Raw genomic sequence first — 17071 nt, 5'->3', positions numbered from 1 at the left:
GTTTGGACAAAAACACAGACTAGAACAGGGGTGCCCAAAAGGTAGATTGGGATCTACCAGTAGACCTTTAGCTGGTGATCAGAAGATCTCAAGACACTGTCAACAAACATCTTGTCTAAATCACCCTCCTATTTGATGCTTTTCATTCAGATATTTAATATGTTACGACATAAGAAATAGTTGTTTGTTAAATATAGGAATATACAATATTTCCATAAATCAGTATTTAAGTAATATTTTCCATGGAACAGAATGCTAACAATGCTTTTATGGATGGGACAAAATCACTAAAAGTAGACCTTGCAGGAGTGTGGGCACTCCTGGACTAGGATTTATGGCGCCACCCTGTGGGTTGTCTCAGTACTGCAGTGCCAGACTGGATGCGTGTGCAGCTTTGGAAGCAGCTTTGGCACAACATGTAATACATCTGCCCTTATAATGTGGCAGGTTTCCTCTCTGTGTACATGATATGGACCTTTTCATTTATTAATATATATTGCCCACACACACAATAGCCCTCTTACCCCCCACCATGTAAATATGCACCAGATTCACAGTTTATGTGCCTACGTTCCTCTGCACAAATTTCTTTGTGCTGAGAACATGAAACATGATAAATAAATGTTTGTTACTTTCCTTCTATATCTTCCTTCTAAGATCCCAAAAATCCAGGCACTGCTGGTAAACTGGTGGTCCTTGTTGATTCCTTGGGTTCAAGTAACATACTTGGGATCAAGTCAGTGTATGCTATTGCTTGGCACCAGGGGGTGGGAGGCAGGCCCGGACTGGCAATCTGTGGGTTCTGGCAAATGCCAGAGGGGCTGCTATAAGGTCCCATAGAAAGCCAGTATTTAGTGGGCTGCTGGGGGCTGTTTGGGCCTCTGTGTACCTGAAATGCCAGGGCCTATTTTAATTCTCAGTCCGGTCCTGGTGGGAGGGCAAGAATGTTCATGGGCTGCTGTTTCTTGTGTCTGTGATCTGAGCAGGTTACAGTTATTATGGCCAGACAGTAAGCCTTGAGTTGCACTTCATCCAGTAGGGAAACATTAGATTCTGAGAGACCCCCTACCTATTGTGCTGTTTGTGTTAGAGTAAATCAGGAGTGCTGGTTCCCAGGTAAGTCCGTAAATCACTGACAGTGGACTGGATGATCTTCCCAGCAATGGTCTCCTTGTTCAGTCGTTGGTGTGCTGCATATCGATGGCACCCACCAAAGGAATAGAAATAGTCTCCCTCATTCTGCCCCTTGATCCAGAGAACATCGATTGGTGGTACAAGATCGTCGTCTTTCTGTAAGAAACAGTAACAGTGCTCAACCTGAATCTCCCCCTCTGGGCCTGGGGTAATATTTGTCAGCCAGAATTTCCCCCTCTGGGGCAACAGTGCTTAGCTGGAATCTCTAGGGCACAAATTCTGAGAATCTCCCCTACTGGGGTCTTCAACAAAACCTTGTGCGTCTCGCTCACTGGCTCAGGGTACTGGATATTTAAAGGGACTGGTCACCCACATATTTAAATCTGTATAATAAAATTACTTTTCAAATTAAACATGAAACCCATGTTTTTTATTAAAACCTTCATACCTGCAAAATCTCAGCTGTTAATCATATATTGCCTGCCCTACCTCTATGCCTTAGGCAAGACTACAAAAAACAAGATTTAAATATTTTTATAGTGTAAGTTAAGTTTATTTTGTTTGACTAATATCAAACTAGCATTTAGAATTATTTCTTAAGGTGACCGGTCCTGTTTAACAGGAAAATATCCCCCATGTGTGACATGAGCTCAGTCAATGGGGGGGGGGCTTGTATAGATATAAATGCATAATGCTGTGTGACCTGTCAGATATAAATAAACATGTATTATGGTTTCTCATACATACTAATATTAAATAAAGGGAAAATACACCCATGTCACATGAGCTCAGTCAGTTGGGGGTGGATGTATGTAAAAAAGAGGAAGAAACACTGTCTGACCTGCTAGGTATAAATATACATGTATTATTGTTACTTACACTGTTACTGTATCTGTAGGATAAGGCTGTACCTGAGATGCATTAGGTATACCTATAGGATAAGTCTGTACCTGAGACGCACTTAGTGTACCTGTAGGATAAGGCTGTACTTGAGATGCATTAAGTATATCTGTAGGATACAGCTGTACTTGAGATGCATTAAGTATACTTGTAGGATTAGGCTGTAGCTGGGGTTACTGTACCTGTAGGATAAGGCTGTACCTGAGATACAGTTAGTGCACCTGTTGGGTTAGGCTATACTTGGCATGCTGTTACTGTTGGCTGTTCTCACCTGTAATGTTTCCATGAGGCTTTGCACTTTGCTTTCATCCAGGATTGAGGGCAAGGGTCGGATGAGGACCCTCATCGGAATATTGTAGACAGTGGAAATAATGCTGGTATGGACACTACGATTTCCCTGCGAGTCACTCATTGATTGAGTTTAGATTGGGATCTTTTAACGCAGGAATCCAAATGTATCCCCTGCCTTGCCTGTCTGTGTGTGCGCTGTTCAGCTCAAGTACTGTGTCTTCTCCCCACCACCCAGAGTGGTGCAGCCTATTCACAGTGAGTCAGCAGAACAGGAATGTTCCATCAACATTACAGGGAAGCAGAATACTAACAGAACATGGAATTTCACAAGATAGCTAATTGTTAAAATATTTAGAAAACCATGACTCACACTTTGGGCGCCTACTCATGGGCACTACACTGGGCCACGCCCACAAGGCCATGGTAAGCACAAGGTGGGCACAGAGATATATGATACAGGGAAAGCCAGATAAAGGTTACAGAAGTACATATAAAATGGGCACACAAGGGACTGAAATCTGTGTCATGAAAGCAGTGATAGGCAGATCCTGTCAATGATCACAGCACTGGGGCAGATTGGGTCGACACATAAAAAAAAAATTGTGACATTAGCCTCATGCTGCATACTTCGCAATTATCATTAAGTATTAATCTGGTATTGAGCGGTGGGGGCATTTTTCCTCTGTGCCCAGGCCGAGGTGCAGACTATGATATTGTTCCACCTGCAATTTGCTAATGTTGTGGCTCTGATGGGTCCCAAGGATGTGTGCGCACGGGTGTTATTTTATCCTGCACCTGGTTCTAACCGAGGAATTATTCTCTTAGGGAGCTCAATATCAGTGGGGACCCTCCAAAGATAAGGGAAAAAGGGTAAAGAAGGGTAAGGATCCTGCTGTCTCCATCTTGCTCTACTGCTGCCATATGCCCTTCTTTGCCAGTTTATTTTCCTGTCCTTACTCATTCCACACATTTCTAAAACAGAAGTGAGCTTTCATATGGTCCTCCTACCTACCTTTATTGTATGATTAGGGTTTCCACCTTTTCTGGAAAAAAATACCGGCCTTCCTATATATTTATCTTTTTTCCATATTAATAACATTGGGATCAACCATCATTTTTACCAGCCAGGCCTGTAAAATACCGGCCAGGTGGCAACCCTATGTATGATGAGTGTGCTTGGACCACTAAAACAGCTTCGGGGGGAGTCAGAAGATTGTTTTTACAGTTGTGGTGATTGATTGGACCCAGATCTTGCAAAAAGGTGGGATGAGAGCAAAACCTATTTTTTGTGCCAAATAAGCATCCCCCAGGAACCCGACACACATCAAAGTACCTAAAGGTCCAATGCCATGAATTTGCCACTTTCATAGGTGTAACTACAGAGGAAGCACACACTGTGGCTGCAGGGGGACCCAGTAGGTGTAGGGGCCCCATGACGCTCAAACAATGCTCAATTTCAACATATATTAGTGAAACAGGTCAACCTCTGGATATGTTGGGGGCCCTAAAATTTATTTGCTGTGAGGCTCAGTAAAATCTAGTTACTTCACTTGTATTTTAAAAGGAAGCCGTTGGCAATCTGCGGTGAAGTGAATTTCACCCTGTATCACAATGCTGCTTCCCTTGCATCATTACCTGTTGCCTCCCCAGTCCTCATCTTTGTGCCCCCTCATGTCTTGGCTGCTTTGTCACCCTGTGCTGCATTTTTTTTAATTCCAAACCCAAGGAAATCAGAGGAAATTTAAGCCAGATCTGCGGGTAATGGATTCCCTTATACCCAGACTGACTTTTTTTTTTAATCCAAACTGGGATACCCTGTTACTTTTCTCTAAAACGGTTCCCCCAAATAATGCAGGGGACAGCTGGTGTGTTAGAGTGTTAGAGAGCTGTGTGGGGACTAATTAGCATGTAATCATCAGAGATCACCCCACACGCACCATATGCAACCCCCTTTGTTATGGAAATGAGCTCCCCCGCCAGCATTCAGGATCCTCCCCCTCTCAGATTAGGAAGGAGAATCTTATACAAAGCAAATGAGACTAAAAGGCAAATATTCAGATCTTTATTCTCCCTGATTTGCATCACAATAAATAAGAGTCCGTAGCACTGGAACCCAGGGCTATGTCCTTATCTCACATGGAAGGGAAGGAGGCATGCACTGCAAATTATTGCTCTCTTGCTATTTACACGGTAGATATGACAGGATGGCAGGACAGGGGCACTACCTGGCACGTTGGGGTGTACCTATTTGAGGAAGGGGGGTTTGGTTACATGGGATGGGACATAGGCCCAGAGTATTGCCTTTTATTTACCTTTATTTATATAGGACACCCAATCCCTGCCCTTGTGAGCTTACAATCTAAAGGCCCATATCACATTTCCAATTAGTCCCTGCCCCAGTGGAGCTTACAGTCTAAGGTCCCTATTATATTCCTATCAATCCATGTTCCAGTGAGCTTACAATCTTAGGTCCCTCTGCCATTCCCATCAGTCTCTGCCCCTGTGAGCTTACAATCTAAGGTCCCTTTCACACTCACACACAGAAGGGACAATTGTATCAGGAGCCAGTCATCCTGCTGGTATATATGTGATGGAAGCAGATGTAGACACAGAAGGAACATGATTCCTGCCTGGAATCAAACCCAGGACCCCAGTGCTGCAATACTGACTATAGATGCTTAATTTATTGCCAGTACTGACACCTGTAGAGATTTAGCCCCAAAAGCAAGTGCACTCAGAGTATTCCCAATTTGAGTGCTGTCTTTATTGTCCTTCTCACTATAGAGAATACCCCAGTATGGCAACTCCCACCCATATGTATCTAAACAAATACAACATAGATAGAGGTAGGTAGAGATTGCTACTCTATTGTATATAAAATTAAGGGGAAGAATAGAAGGCAAGCAGTGCTTATAAGTAGGGGAATGAATTCCAAAAGCCTTAAGTGGGTTTACGTATATGTTGGCCAGTAAATCACTATACATTAGTTACCCAGCTACATACAGCCCAGCGCTCCGCAGAGAAGCTGCATTCTTTCTGTTGTCCCCTACAGGGTCCTGTATAAGAGAAGCATCACTTTACCAACTAGGTGCCGTGTATGTTTTCCCAACAGCGATTTAGTTTATTGCATTTCGTGAAGATTTGATGGTCACAGTCGCGTAGATTTAAACGAAGGCGACAAATCTCCCCTTGTGCTTGTACCCAAATAAAGACAGACGTACAGCTCGGCTATATAGAAGGGTGCTGGGTAACCACAAGGCACCATGTTATTCTTTTCCCCATTAATGGCAATACATGTTTACATGAGCAGCAAGCAGGGAGTGCTTGCCACTGTACACAGATCTAAGACACAGTCCTAGACCAATTAGTGTGTAGGTAAGTGCATCTGTCCTGCTACTTGCATATAACAGAAGTACAAAAACTATATCTGCTTCTCTAAAAAATACTACACTGTGCTTCTATAACATGCACAAAGAGCGCCCCTCCTAAATCCAGTCTGTAAGTTGGCTTTCAGTGACTCTAGCAGGCAATAGACTACATGGGAGCGCCTACTTTAAACATTAAGATGGAGAGCCAGAGGTTAAACGGTACTAGTTTAGCTTAGACATCCTTAACATGATTTATAAGGTCACATGTATCTGTGCCACTTCCCCTCAGAACCTGAAACCAGTTGTGTATATTGGGAAGCCACTATTGGTTAGGAATTTAATAACTCAGGCGACATCAGTACTGATACAGGTCATCACATGATAATTTCATCATTGAGATCATTATTGGGATCATTGATCACAAGGGGAGACTGAACAAAAGTGTGATCTATAGAGGGTGTAGGGTATGAAGATGTTTGCTGGTGATGGAGCAAGGATGTAACAGGGCTGGGATAGTTTTTTATCTGAGAGAACTTACTTGAGGTCTCCCCTGAGATCTAGGTTTAAGAGCGGGGCACTAGTGGACCCTATGCAGTGTCCGCAGGGACCTGAAATTTAGATTGTGGCTTTAGCAAGGGCTATGCTATTTTTCCTTAACCAGGTAAATTACTTGGGTCTCCTGAGACCTAGATTGTAGGGTATGATTGGTGCCTTTCCTATCATGTCCAGTGCTGTTATCATGTCTTCTAGGTTCTGAATGTGGGTTCTGACTGTGGGGGTAGCAAAGTTTGTTCTTGGGTCCTTCATGCAAGTTTTGTCTTTTGGCTGTTAGTGGGGGCATCATTCCTAGGTCTTGATGTTAGAATTACATTAGTGACCGTATTCCTGACAAACCCAGTTTGAAATGCAAGAGTTGATAAGGGTAGTTCCTAAGAGTTTGGCTTCCTCTTAGCTGGACTGAGGTAAAGTCACAGAGTAATTGCATAGTTGTGTGCTACATTTCCCACAGGCATCATGGGAATGAGCACCCTACTTTTCCATGCAGAAAGCATACAGTTCTGGGAGACCCTGGAGGAAGACTTTTCAATGCATTTAGATGGTTTCTGCTGAAACACACATCTCCGGCCTGTAAACATCGCCCAGAATGGCGCCAAATATATATATATATTCCCCACCCCCATATTCATAAAAAAATCTAACAAACCCTAGCAAATAAATAAATAAATAATATAAACGCATTGTATATAAATAGGCAGCTGCAAAGGTTCCGTTGCGATCAATGTTCTTGGGGTCCCAGGCAATAGTATTCCCTCATTGGATGATGAAATGGTCGAGGGTTGACGTATGATCCTAAAATAGTCAATTTCACCTAATATCACTTGGGCCTGGTCTCCAGTTTTAAGAACAGTGATTATGCGTGAGAGAGAAATACCAGAATGTGGGGTACACTATATATCTCCTTGTGGTTATTTCATATTAGTAAATGCGGTGCACATGCCATCGCCTTGCAGTGATTGAGCCCATTGATGCCCATTTATTTCCAGTTTCACCGCCACAAAGTGCACAGGCTGAAAAGAAAAGTGCCCGGGGATATTTGGATTTTGTGCTACTTCTATATCACCAACGGCATAACAAACTCTGTGGCACCAGAGGTTTATGGCACAAAAGAAAATATCTTCCTGCAAAATAATACATTAATAAAACTCTGTATATTATAAATACTGTAGAGCTAAGGCATAATACCCTAGTCACACCCTTTACTTATTCATACTGTGTAAGGGGAGGAGCATTATGAATCATAATGTGTAGCCCCTCAATAATGCTCATATAATTACTGTAAGAAAGCGGTGCAACATATGAGTAGCCCTTCTCTAATGCTCCATATAAATACTGTAGGGTGGAAGAACAGCACATGAGCATAATGTGTAAACCCTCCCTAATATTCCAAATAAATACTAAAAGATGCTCCAAATAAATACTATAGAGTGGAGGAAGAGCATGCATCTAACATTCCAAATAAATACTATAAGGCATAGGAATAGCATGAGTATAATAAGAAGCCCCCTTTAAAATGCTCCAAATGAATACTATGGTGGAAAGGAAGAGCATATCTGTAACTCCCAGTGCATCAAATAAATACTATGAGGGGGAAGATAAGTTTAATGTGGTGCCCCTCCCTAATACTCCAAATAAATACTATGAACCAATGGAAGAGCGTGAGTCTCATAAGTAGCCCCTTCCAACTGTTCCAAAGAAATACTATAGGGTGGAGAAAGAGCACACGGCTAATATGTAGTCCCTGCCTAATGTTCCAAATAAATACTAAAGTTCAGAGGAGGAGCATGAGTCTATTGTGTTGCCCCTCTCTAATACTGCAAATAAATACTATAGGGTAGAGGAAGAGACTGAGTCTAATGTGTTGCCCCTCTCTAATACTTCAAATAAATACTAAAGGGTAGAGGAAGAGCATGAGTCTAATGTGTAGCCCCTCTGTAAGACAGTAAATCAATCACATTCAAGGGATGCAACAAGCTCAAGATTTAACTCTGGATTTGGCCCACTTTGAACATTCTTTTGCATACTTGGCTAAAGTATTCCAAACCATGTACAGTATGCAAGCCATAGTATTCAGCCAGACCAAATCCAAAACTCTCAATACCATGTGGCCTTTAAACACTGCCCATATGAAGGGGCCAAGAGTTTTAAGGTGATCTGTTTTCTTGGCATATAGAGTTGCTAAATTCTGTTGATTCTACTTGAATGTTGGATTCAGTTTTGTACTAAAACAAGAGATTTGTGGAGTGTTGCGTTTGAGATTATTCCACGAGCAATGGATCTGGTGCATGAGAGCACGGAGCATGTGCACTCAGGAATAAGAGCTTAGCAGGAGAAGTGTCAGTATAAAAGAGGAGAAGCGTCCTTATTGCACAGTTGGAGACATACAGCAGTGCCTCTTGTTTCTCTGGAGAGATGAAGAGGTGGAATATGATGAGTCTCTAGCCTGGAACTGCTGAGCTGCCAGTTATTGCCAAGTGCAATAGGGAAAGTGTTATTCACATCTGTCCCAGGTACCCTAATTTGGTGTTTGCAGTACCACCAGTAGGGTTACATATTGTGCCATGTTCTTGTGGGGTGCGCCCATCAGCACATCACTCATCAATGCCACACTCGTGGTCTGAGCCCTTAAAGCAGGCCGACTCATAATGTTTGTTGAGATAGGATTTGAGGGCAAAGGTTTTGTCGCAGCGTTTGCACTTGTAGTGTTTGAACGCTGAGTGAGTCTGCATGTGAGCTCTGAGGTTAGAACGGTCAGCAAAGGCCTTACCACAATGGGCACAGCCAAACGGCTTCTCACCAGTATGGGAGCGCATGTGCCCCTGCAGAAGCCATGGTCTGCTGAATGCTTTGTCACAGACGTTACACTTATGTTTCAAATTGTGAGTCAGAATATGCATTGCTAAGGCTGGCATGGACACGTAGGTTTTGCCACAAGTTGGGCATTTTTTGGCCATTTTGCTGTCTAGGCTGCGGTGGGTTTGCTTGTGCCGGCTGAGATTTGAGGAGGTGGCATAAGTTTTGCCACATTCGCTGCATATATGTCGCTGGCCCCCACGACTCTCACTGCGCCTCCTTGATCTCCCATCTGAAATAAAGAAGGCATCCATAGAGTAACTGTCCGTGACTGCAGTTTCACCACTGAAATACCCTGTAGAGAGGCTGGACTGGGGACTGTCGGGATCGCTATAATCATCGTGCACCTGGGTATAGTCGGGGTCTGAGGATGCAAATTTCCCCTCTGCTTTTTTTCCCACTTGATATTTCGACGATGTGATACAGTGTGGAATGAAGCCTGGAGAAAGAAAAAAAGCATATTTAAATTTGCAACATTTTGATAATCTGTAGGGGAATCAGTCAGTAACACAGAGGATTTAGTTAGTAGCGCAGGCAGGATCAGTCAGTAACATAATGTTAGGATCAGCAAGTAACACAGGAGAGATCATGCTGTAACACAGGGGAATCAGACAGACAAACAGGAAATCATTCATTAGCATAGGAGAGATTTTATTATTATTAACATGTATTTATATAGCGCCAACATATTGCGTAGAACTGTGATCAGTCAATAACACAGGGGAAGCAGTCAGTAACACAGGGGAAGCAGTCAGTAGCACAAGAGGGGTCATTTACACAAGAGAAATCAGGTAAAATCACAGCAAAATCTGTCAGAAATACAGGGGAAACAGTCAGTAGCACAGCAGGGATCAGTCAACAATACAGGGGAATCAGTCAGCAATACAGGGGAATCAGTCCGTAACACAGGGGAATCAGTCTGTAACACAAGAGATCAGCCAGTAACTTTGCTGAATCAGTCAGTGACACAGGAGTATTGCAATGAGTAATATGGGAAGGGGCAGTCAGTAAGGCAGGAGAGGGCATCAGTATGAACCACAGTAGTGATTAGTAAATAACACAATGGGGAACAGTCAGTAGCACAGGAAAACAAGTCAGGAGCACTGTATGGATCAGTAAGTAACTGGGGGGGGCAGTAGTAAAACATGAGGAATAAGTCAAATCTTGAGAAAATTAGTCAATGACACTTGAGGGATCAACACAAGAAAATCAGTTGCACTAGATGGATCGCTCAGTATATAGAAGAATAGAAGAAATGCATAAAAATATCGGAAGGCCTGTATTTTTTACAAGAAAAGGTGGCAACCCTAAGGGTGACTAGTCAGTAATCTAATGGAGAACAGCCTGTAATGCAGAAGAATCCTTAAGTAGCATTTCAAGGAACAGTTAGTCAGATCAGGGATCAGTCCATAACATAGGAGAATCATTCAGTAACAAAATAAGGGGGCATCAGTTAGTAACACAGGGGCATCAGGCAGCAACAAAGAAAAGATCAGTCAGTAACACAAGGGGTCAGTCAGGAGAACAGTCAGTAAAACAGAGGAATCAGTCAGTATCACAGGGGTATCAGTCAATAACATGGGGGTATCAGTCTGTAACTTAAAGGAATCAGTCAATAACTTGGGTGAATCAGTCAGATGCATAAGAAGGATCAGTAACAAAGGGTGATCAGTTAGTAGCAAAGCAGAAATCAGTAGATGGGGTAGTAGGGTAGATGAGTCAGTAACACAAGAGGAATCAAACAGTATATGAAATGATGTCCCTGTCCTGTCTGGGTTAGTCCAGGGGCCAAATTCCCCATTCTCTATATATTTGTGAGCTTTGGTCTGTCTTCCTTCTGTCCTAACCTCCTTCTGTCCTATCCTGTTTCTGCCCTTGTATTACTGAAGGTTTCCAGAGTCACACGCTCACAGATGGGGAGGAGAAAAGGAAATGCTGCTTAAGCAGTTTTCACACTTCCCTGGAACACAGACCAAGGTTGTTTTCAAGTACAAATCTCTGTCAGGTGCTTTCCTCTGCCCCACTGCTCTTCTGTGTCAGTGCTTAGCTGCGCAGCATGGAGAGAGTTAAAAACAAGGTTCATCAAATAACTCTCTCTCCCTATGTCACTGTTACTGTACCAGCACAGAAAGTGTTAAACCCAAGGTTGCCCATATATATCACACACATATATATATATACAGTATGTGTATATATATATATATATATATATATATATATATATATATATAATATATATATATATATCTGTATGTCACAGCTTTATCCTGCATCAGCACGGAGAGAGTGCCCATATTCATCTCACACACAAACATTTATAGTCTAGCAAATCATTGCAATATTGCACCAGTTCTTCTCCAGCTTCATCTGTCATAAGAACTGAGAAATGAGGCCGTTTCGAGTGAGTAACTGATGATTTGGAAACCCATTGCCATTCCCATCTACCAAACCAATAACGTAGGAGTACCAGACGAGCATGTGATGTTTACTAGCATTTATTGGCACAGACCCTGCAATAGCGACTGCAAGGATGAGCTCAGCGTGGGTTTGGGGGAACATGTTACATATTATATTACTACATATTAGTCTGTACATGATATAGAGATGTATAGAGTGTCACTCTGTATGTCGTAAACTTTCTGTATAGGATATTAATCTATGGTAAAGGGTGGACAGAGTGTCATGTGCTCACTCTGTGTATAAGGTGTAAGTCTATGGTGCAGGGGGTATGGGGTATAATGTGACATCAAACTTCAGTCTTTAGTGAAGGGACACTTGAACTCTCTTTGTCTGTTTCTGGCTTTGTTCCCATTGGCATCCTGTGGATATTGATACGGGTCCCCAAGTTCTGATGGTATACTGTATATTATATAAATCTATGGTACAGGGTGGAAGGATGCCATGTGGATTAGGATATAAATCTACAGTGCTGAGTGGGAGGGTGCTGCTGTGTGTATTGCACATTCTGTGTACAGGATATGCTTATGGTAAAGGGTGCAAGGGTTCAATGAGTCTTGCATATTTAGGATATAAGTCTATGTTACAGGGTGGGAGGATGCCGTGAGCATTGCACACTCTGTGTATAGGGTATAAATCAATGGTACAGAGGGTACAATGTGAGATCAAAGTCGGGACTTTACAGCAGGGACTTTTGAACTCTTTGTCTGTTGATGGCTTTGTTCCTATTGGCATCCTGGCACAGGAGACTATGGATATTGATTTGAGCCATCAAGGTATAATGGTGCTGTGCTGTTGGTGAGATTGGCTTGTCTGGCCAATAGATTGTGTAAATAACTGATGGGTTTAATTAGGAGATTCCCTTCAGTGCAGAGACACAATATAAAACTTGGCTCAGGCTTGTGCCCCTGCCCACTTTCACCCACAAGCTGGCCCTGTGTATGACAAAAAGCAGGAAAGCTGAGAGTGCAATTCTGGGGTGCTACACTGCAGGGAGATGGTTTAATAACCTGTGGGCTTACTTCATCCCAGGCCATGCAAGTTGCTGAGCTCAGAAGCCTCCAAGCCTGACAGCAGCGTCTCAGCTCTGAGCAAATGTGCATCGCTTGCAGATTTGTAGGAATTGCTGCAACCCACAAATCTGAAGCAGCAGAACAATGTTATTGTCTGGGGGATTCTCTCCATCTATTCCCAGCTCCACTCATTATGCCACCGCATAGAAAAAAAAGGAATGAAACCTGTGCTGACCCTGCTGTTATGCCTCACTTATACCAGGCAGAACTGCTTCTCTTTCCGGAAGATGATGCCTCTTTCTCTTAGAGAAAGCCTTTTGGCTGCCGCATGAACAATGAGGTCCCTAGAGAAGGCAAAGATCCCCCTCCCCCTGCCTCCTTCCCCCCCCCCCACACACACACAGCTATGGCATTCATCCCTATGAGTCCCACTGCAGGAATGACTGTCTCCTTTTAGAGGCATAAATAGTCCAAATACATCCAAGCAAGGTCATTGATTCCATCCTTACTCTACAGGTGATTGGAGGAACAGCAGATTGAGAAGTCACTGTGCCCCCTGTACTAGAAAGGTTCCATGCCTTGGGCTCATTCATTAGAAATACTGTAAATCTATCCTTGACAACTACACACATTGTATCTATGACTATATTTGCACAACAACATACACTAAATGTATGCTATGCCTTAACACAAACACATTGTATCTACAGCATACCTGCACTACGACACACATTGTATCTATAGCATCCCTGCATTACAACACACATTGTATCTATGCACTACAACAGACATTGTATCTATGGCTATGCCTTCACTACAACACACATTGTATCTATAGCATGCCTGCTTTACAACACACGTTGTTTATGTGACTGGCTATGCCTATACACAAACACATTGTATATATGGCTATGCCTGCACTACAACACACATTGTATATGTGGCTATGTCTTTTACACAAACACATTGTATCTATGTCTATGCTTGCACTGCAACACACATTGTATAAATAAATGCCTACACACAATTACATTTTTCTCTATGGCTATACCTGCACACATTGTACCTATGGCTATGCCCACTCACAACCCACACTGTATTTAGGCTATGCATGCACACCAACACACACATTGGCTAAAGGGTTGTGTACACCAGGTCATAACCAACAATAATATCCAGCCTGTCCCATCTACACAAATCTCAACTGCTGCTGAGCCCCTTTGTATCACTCCGATGGCAGGTCAGCAGATGCAGTACGTAATGGGACAGCAGGAGGACCCCTCTGCAAAAAGCAACGCTAAGAGGTTTCTCCTCGACACATGTACCCCTTTCATTAAGCAAGACACTCACTCCAAAATCCCATGAGCCCAAAGTACTTACCATCTTCAGCAACAGTGACCCCCAAGTTTCCTACAGCGCTGGAGAGCGTCTGCCCCAGAACACAAGGATCATCAAAGTGAGTATAATTAGAAGCAGCAATCCCAGTGGAAGAGAAGTCGTCTAATTTAATCTTCTTGACTAGGAAGGAGCGGGGCATGGCGGGAGTCCTTACTGGGGATTCCTGGGGTGCCTCTTTGTCAGCCTGGGGATGGTGGAACACATTCAGCACTGGACAGCTCTGACTTTCTGCAGTGAGGGAGACAGAGAGAGGGATGGAGGGAGGAGGGGGGACTGGCAGCAATAGCTGAGCTCAGCACTCAGCCTCTCTTTATATGGGACGCAGCCTGACATCAGGTGGTGCCTTGCAATGGAGCTGTTTAGCTCTCTAATCCATCAAATGTCCCCCAGGACAATCATCACATTACCAATGAACCGGCTGTGCACACACAGACACACTCAGCCCACTCTCCCTGCACAGACAAAGCAGGCAAGTCACTAATGCGCTTTATACAATGGGAGAAAGGGATTTATAGACTCAACAGTTCAACAGGGAAACTTCCCTCCTTGGAATTCAACTTTCTCTGGCAGGAGCAATATTGGGGAAGAATATTGGGGGGAGCAGGAGGTGCCTGAAGGTGGACAAAACCCGGGGGGAAACAGATAGCAAAGCTAAAGTCAGAGGGGAGTGGTAGGTGGAGCAGGGGGTGCATGCAGGTGGAGGTACCTGAGGGAGAGCAGACAGGGCAGATATAGAAGGGGAATAGCTAGAGTGGTAGGTACCAGCAGGTTGAGGTATGTGGGAGAGAACAGTTAAAGCCAGGGACGTGGCATTTGGAACAGGAGGTGCCTGCGGGTGGAAGGAGCGGGGGCATCAGCCACAAGTGGGGAAAAGGCAAATTTGGGACATTGCAGAGGAAGTGGCATCAGGATGAAAGGATAGCTGGCATTGCCAAGATGATTCCTTTGTCCTGGTGCAACCAGTGTGTTTTAACAGCCTGTGAAATGACAGAGAGAAAGTCCATATGGCAGTGGGGGGAGGGGAGCATCTCCATTTCCAACTCTACTAAGGTGGGCAATAAACACTGACCCCTGATTTCTCTAACAATGGAGGGGGCAGAGGTTTTGTTGTCAGATTTCACATTACACTTGTTTGTCACATAAGAGTCAATGGAGCTAAATCTCTGATGGTACAATTGTTTCACCCCGAAATCCCCCCATACCTCTGCCCACTGCCCTGATATCACCCATAGGTTATGCCATGTGGTTCCTTTTCTACCCGATTTTTTTGGATGCCTTGGTGCTTCTGGGTTTACAAGGAGTTGGTTTTGTGGGAAGAAAATCTATGATCTGGGCAATGGGCAATACTCATTAAAAATAGACAAATATATAAGATTAATAATGAATCCTTGCTTTTCGCCAGGATAAAGGGATCTTTCAAAATCCTTCATACAAGTAAATAGTAGAAAGAAAGAAATCTTAGCACTTTCTGCTGTAAGAGAACAAGGACATATATTGTGCTCTGTTTCTGTATAATTTCTACACCATATGTGCCAGAATAATGAAGGGAAATGTGTAGTCCAAACTCACATTGCTTCCAATAGTCAAGAGGGAGTCTTATGAGCAAGAAACCAAACCATATAAGATCACTTCTAAAGTTGGTTTAGATATATAGATACTGTATAGGTACTTACAAAACCCTAACTTGGGATTCATCATATCCCAATTCTTTACCAAATGGCAAACATAGTTATTATCTTCTCTATTATACCCACTGAAATGTATAAGAATGATGTAGCACCCAATAATGTAAAACTGCTTCCTGTTTTGTCTCCTTTCCACCCTGTATTTTTCCTGCTCTTTCTCCTTCCCGCTCAGTTTCCGCTCAGTCTCCTTCACCCTCTGCTCTGCTCCTTTCTGTTCTGTCTCAACTTCCCACTCAGTCTCTTTCCTGCTCTGTCTCTTCTTCCTGCTCTGTGTCCTTGCTGCCTTGTCTTTGCTTCCCAGTCTATCTCTTTCCTGCTCTGTCTTTTTCTTCCTGGGCTGTGTTGTTCCTGCTCCATCTCCTTCCCACTCTGTGTCATTCCTGCTCTGTTTCATTCCCACTCTGTCTGATTTCTGCTCTGTCTCTTCTCCTGCTTGGTGTCCTACCTGCTCTATGTCCTTCCCACTCTGTGTCTTTCCCACTCTGTCTCCTTCCCACTCTGTGTCCTTCCTGCTCTGTCTCTTTCCTGCTCTGTCCCTTTTCTGCTTGGTCTTTTCTCCCGCTCGATGTCCTTCCTACTCCGTCTCCTTCCTGTTCCATCACCCTCCCACTCTGTCTCTTTCCTGCTCTGTTTCCTCCCTGCTCAGTCTTACCTTTCTGTTCTGTTTTCTTCCCATTCTCTTTCTTGCCCTGTCTCTAGCTGTTCTGTCTATTTCACACTGAGTGTGGGATTACCCCAGGCCTCTGTCTCTCACTCATAGCCTCTCTCTCTCTCTGGGCCTGGGAATGTGCAGGTTATTGCTGGCAACAGAAAGACATGACATTACTCATGCCCTAGTTGTGAAGCCTCTCCCCAGGCTGAGGTGGATCACGTGAAGTAATTAGATGTAAAGCTCTGAAGGAAAATCCAGGGGAAGGAAAAGGGGGAAGGAGGGAAATGGTTTCCCAGAGCCATGGGGTTGAGATAATGTGGGATAATAGCTGCAATCATCCCCACTAAGCCTTTCACTCAAGGAAGTGCCTCCTTCCAACACAAGGAATGAGTCAGTGGCCTCCTAATACTGAGCTGTGGGAGTTCAGCTGTATGGAAATAATTCCCAGCACTTCCTATTCAGGTTCTCACCCCCACAGGCAAAATAATTTCTGAAAGAAGGGCAAGGGGAGGCCTCAAGCTCTCAGCATTGCTGAGGCCAATATGTATAGGTTTAAGGCTTTGCAGCCAAGAGGAAAAGGCCCAACAAATGTTCTACTTTTTATGAAGTGCTAGAACCATGCCATATGAAAACAGGTGTGATGCCATCTAGTGCTCATACATTTTCGGACTGGAATGTGGCTGAATTCTGAACCAAATCCCAAAAAAAAACTTGTAGTATTGTCCAATAAAAAGGCCTGAACATCTCATGTTCGCTTCAGGC

General features: G+C 43.6%; 2 protein-coding genes across 2 annotated transcripts; both read right to left on the bottom strand.

Moving 5' to 3' along the window:
* Positions 1-230: 230 nt before the first annotated feature.
* LOC108702679 (sulfiredoxin-1) lies at positions 231-2627 on the bottom strand. Its single transcript, XM_018238287.2, has 2 exons — positions 2306-2627; positions 231-1290 (listed from the first exon to the last, which is right to left on the bottom strand). The coding sequence occupies exons 1-2, from the start codon at positions 2444-2446 to the stop codon at positions 1087-1089; spliced, it is 345 nt and encodes a 114-aa protein (XP_018093776.1). The 5' UTR covers positions 2447-2627; the 3' UTR covers positions 231-1086.
* A 1746-nt stretch (positions 2628-4373) lies between these two features.
* LOC108702678 (transcriptional repressor scratch 2) lies at positions 4374-16823 on the bottom strand. The gene is made up of 2 exons (XM_018238286.2): positions 13955-16823; positions 4374-9543 (listed from the first exon to the last, which is right to left on the bottom strand). Exons 1-2 carry the CDS (start codon positions 14109-14111, stop codon positions 8843-8845), a joined length of 858 nt encoding a protein of 285 aa, XP_018093775.1. The 5' UTR covers positions 14112-16823; the 3' UTR covers positions 4374-8842.
* Positions 16824-17071: the final 248 nt, after the last annotated feature.

This window comes from Xenopus laevis, chromosome 9_10S (genome assembly GCF_017654675.1).
Source record: "Xenopus laevis strain J_2021 chromosome 9_10S, Xenopus_laevis_v10.1, whole genome shotgun sequence".
NCBI lineage: Eukaryota > Metazoa > Chordata > Amphibia > Anura > Pipidae > Xenopus > Xenopus laevis.
This window is presented reverse-complemented; position numbering and strand designations above follow the sequence as displayed.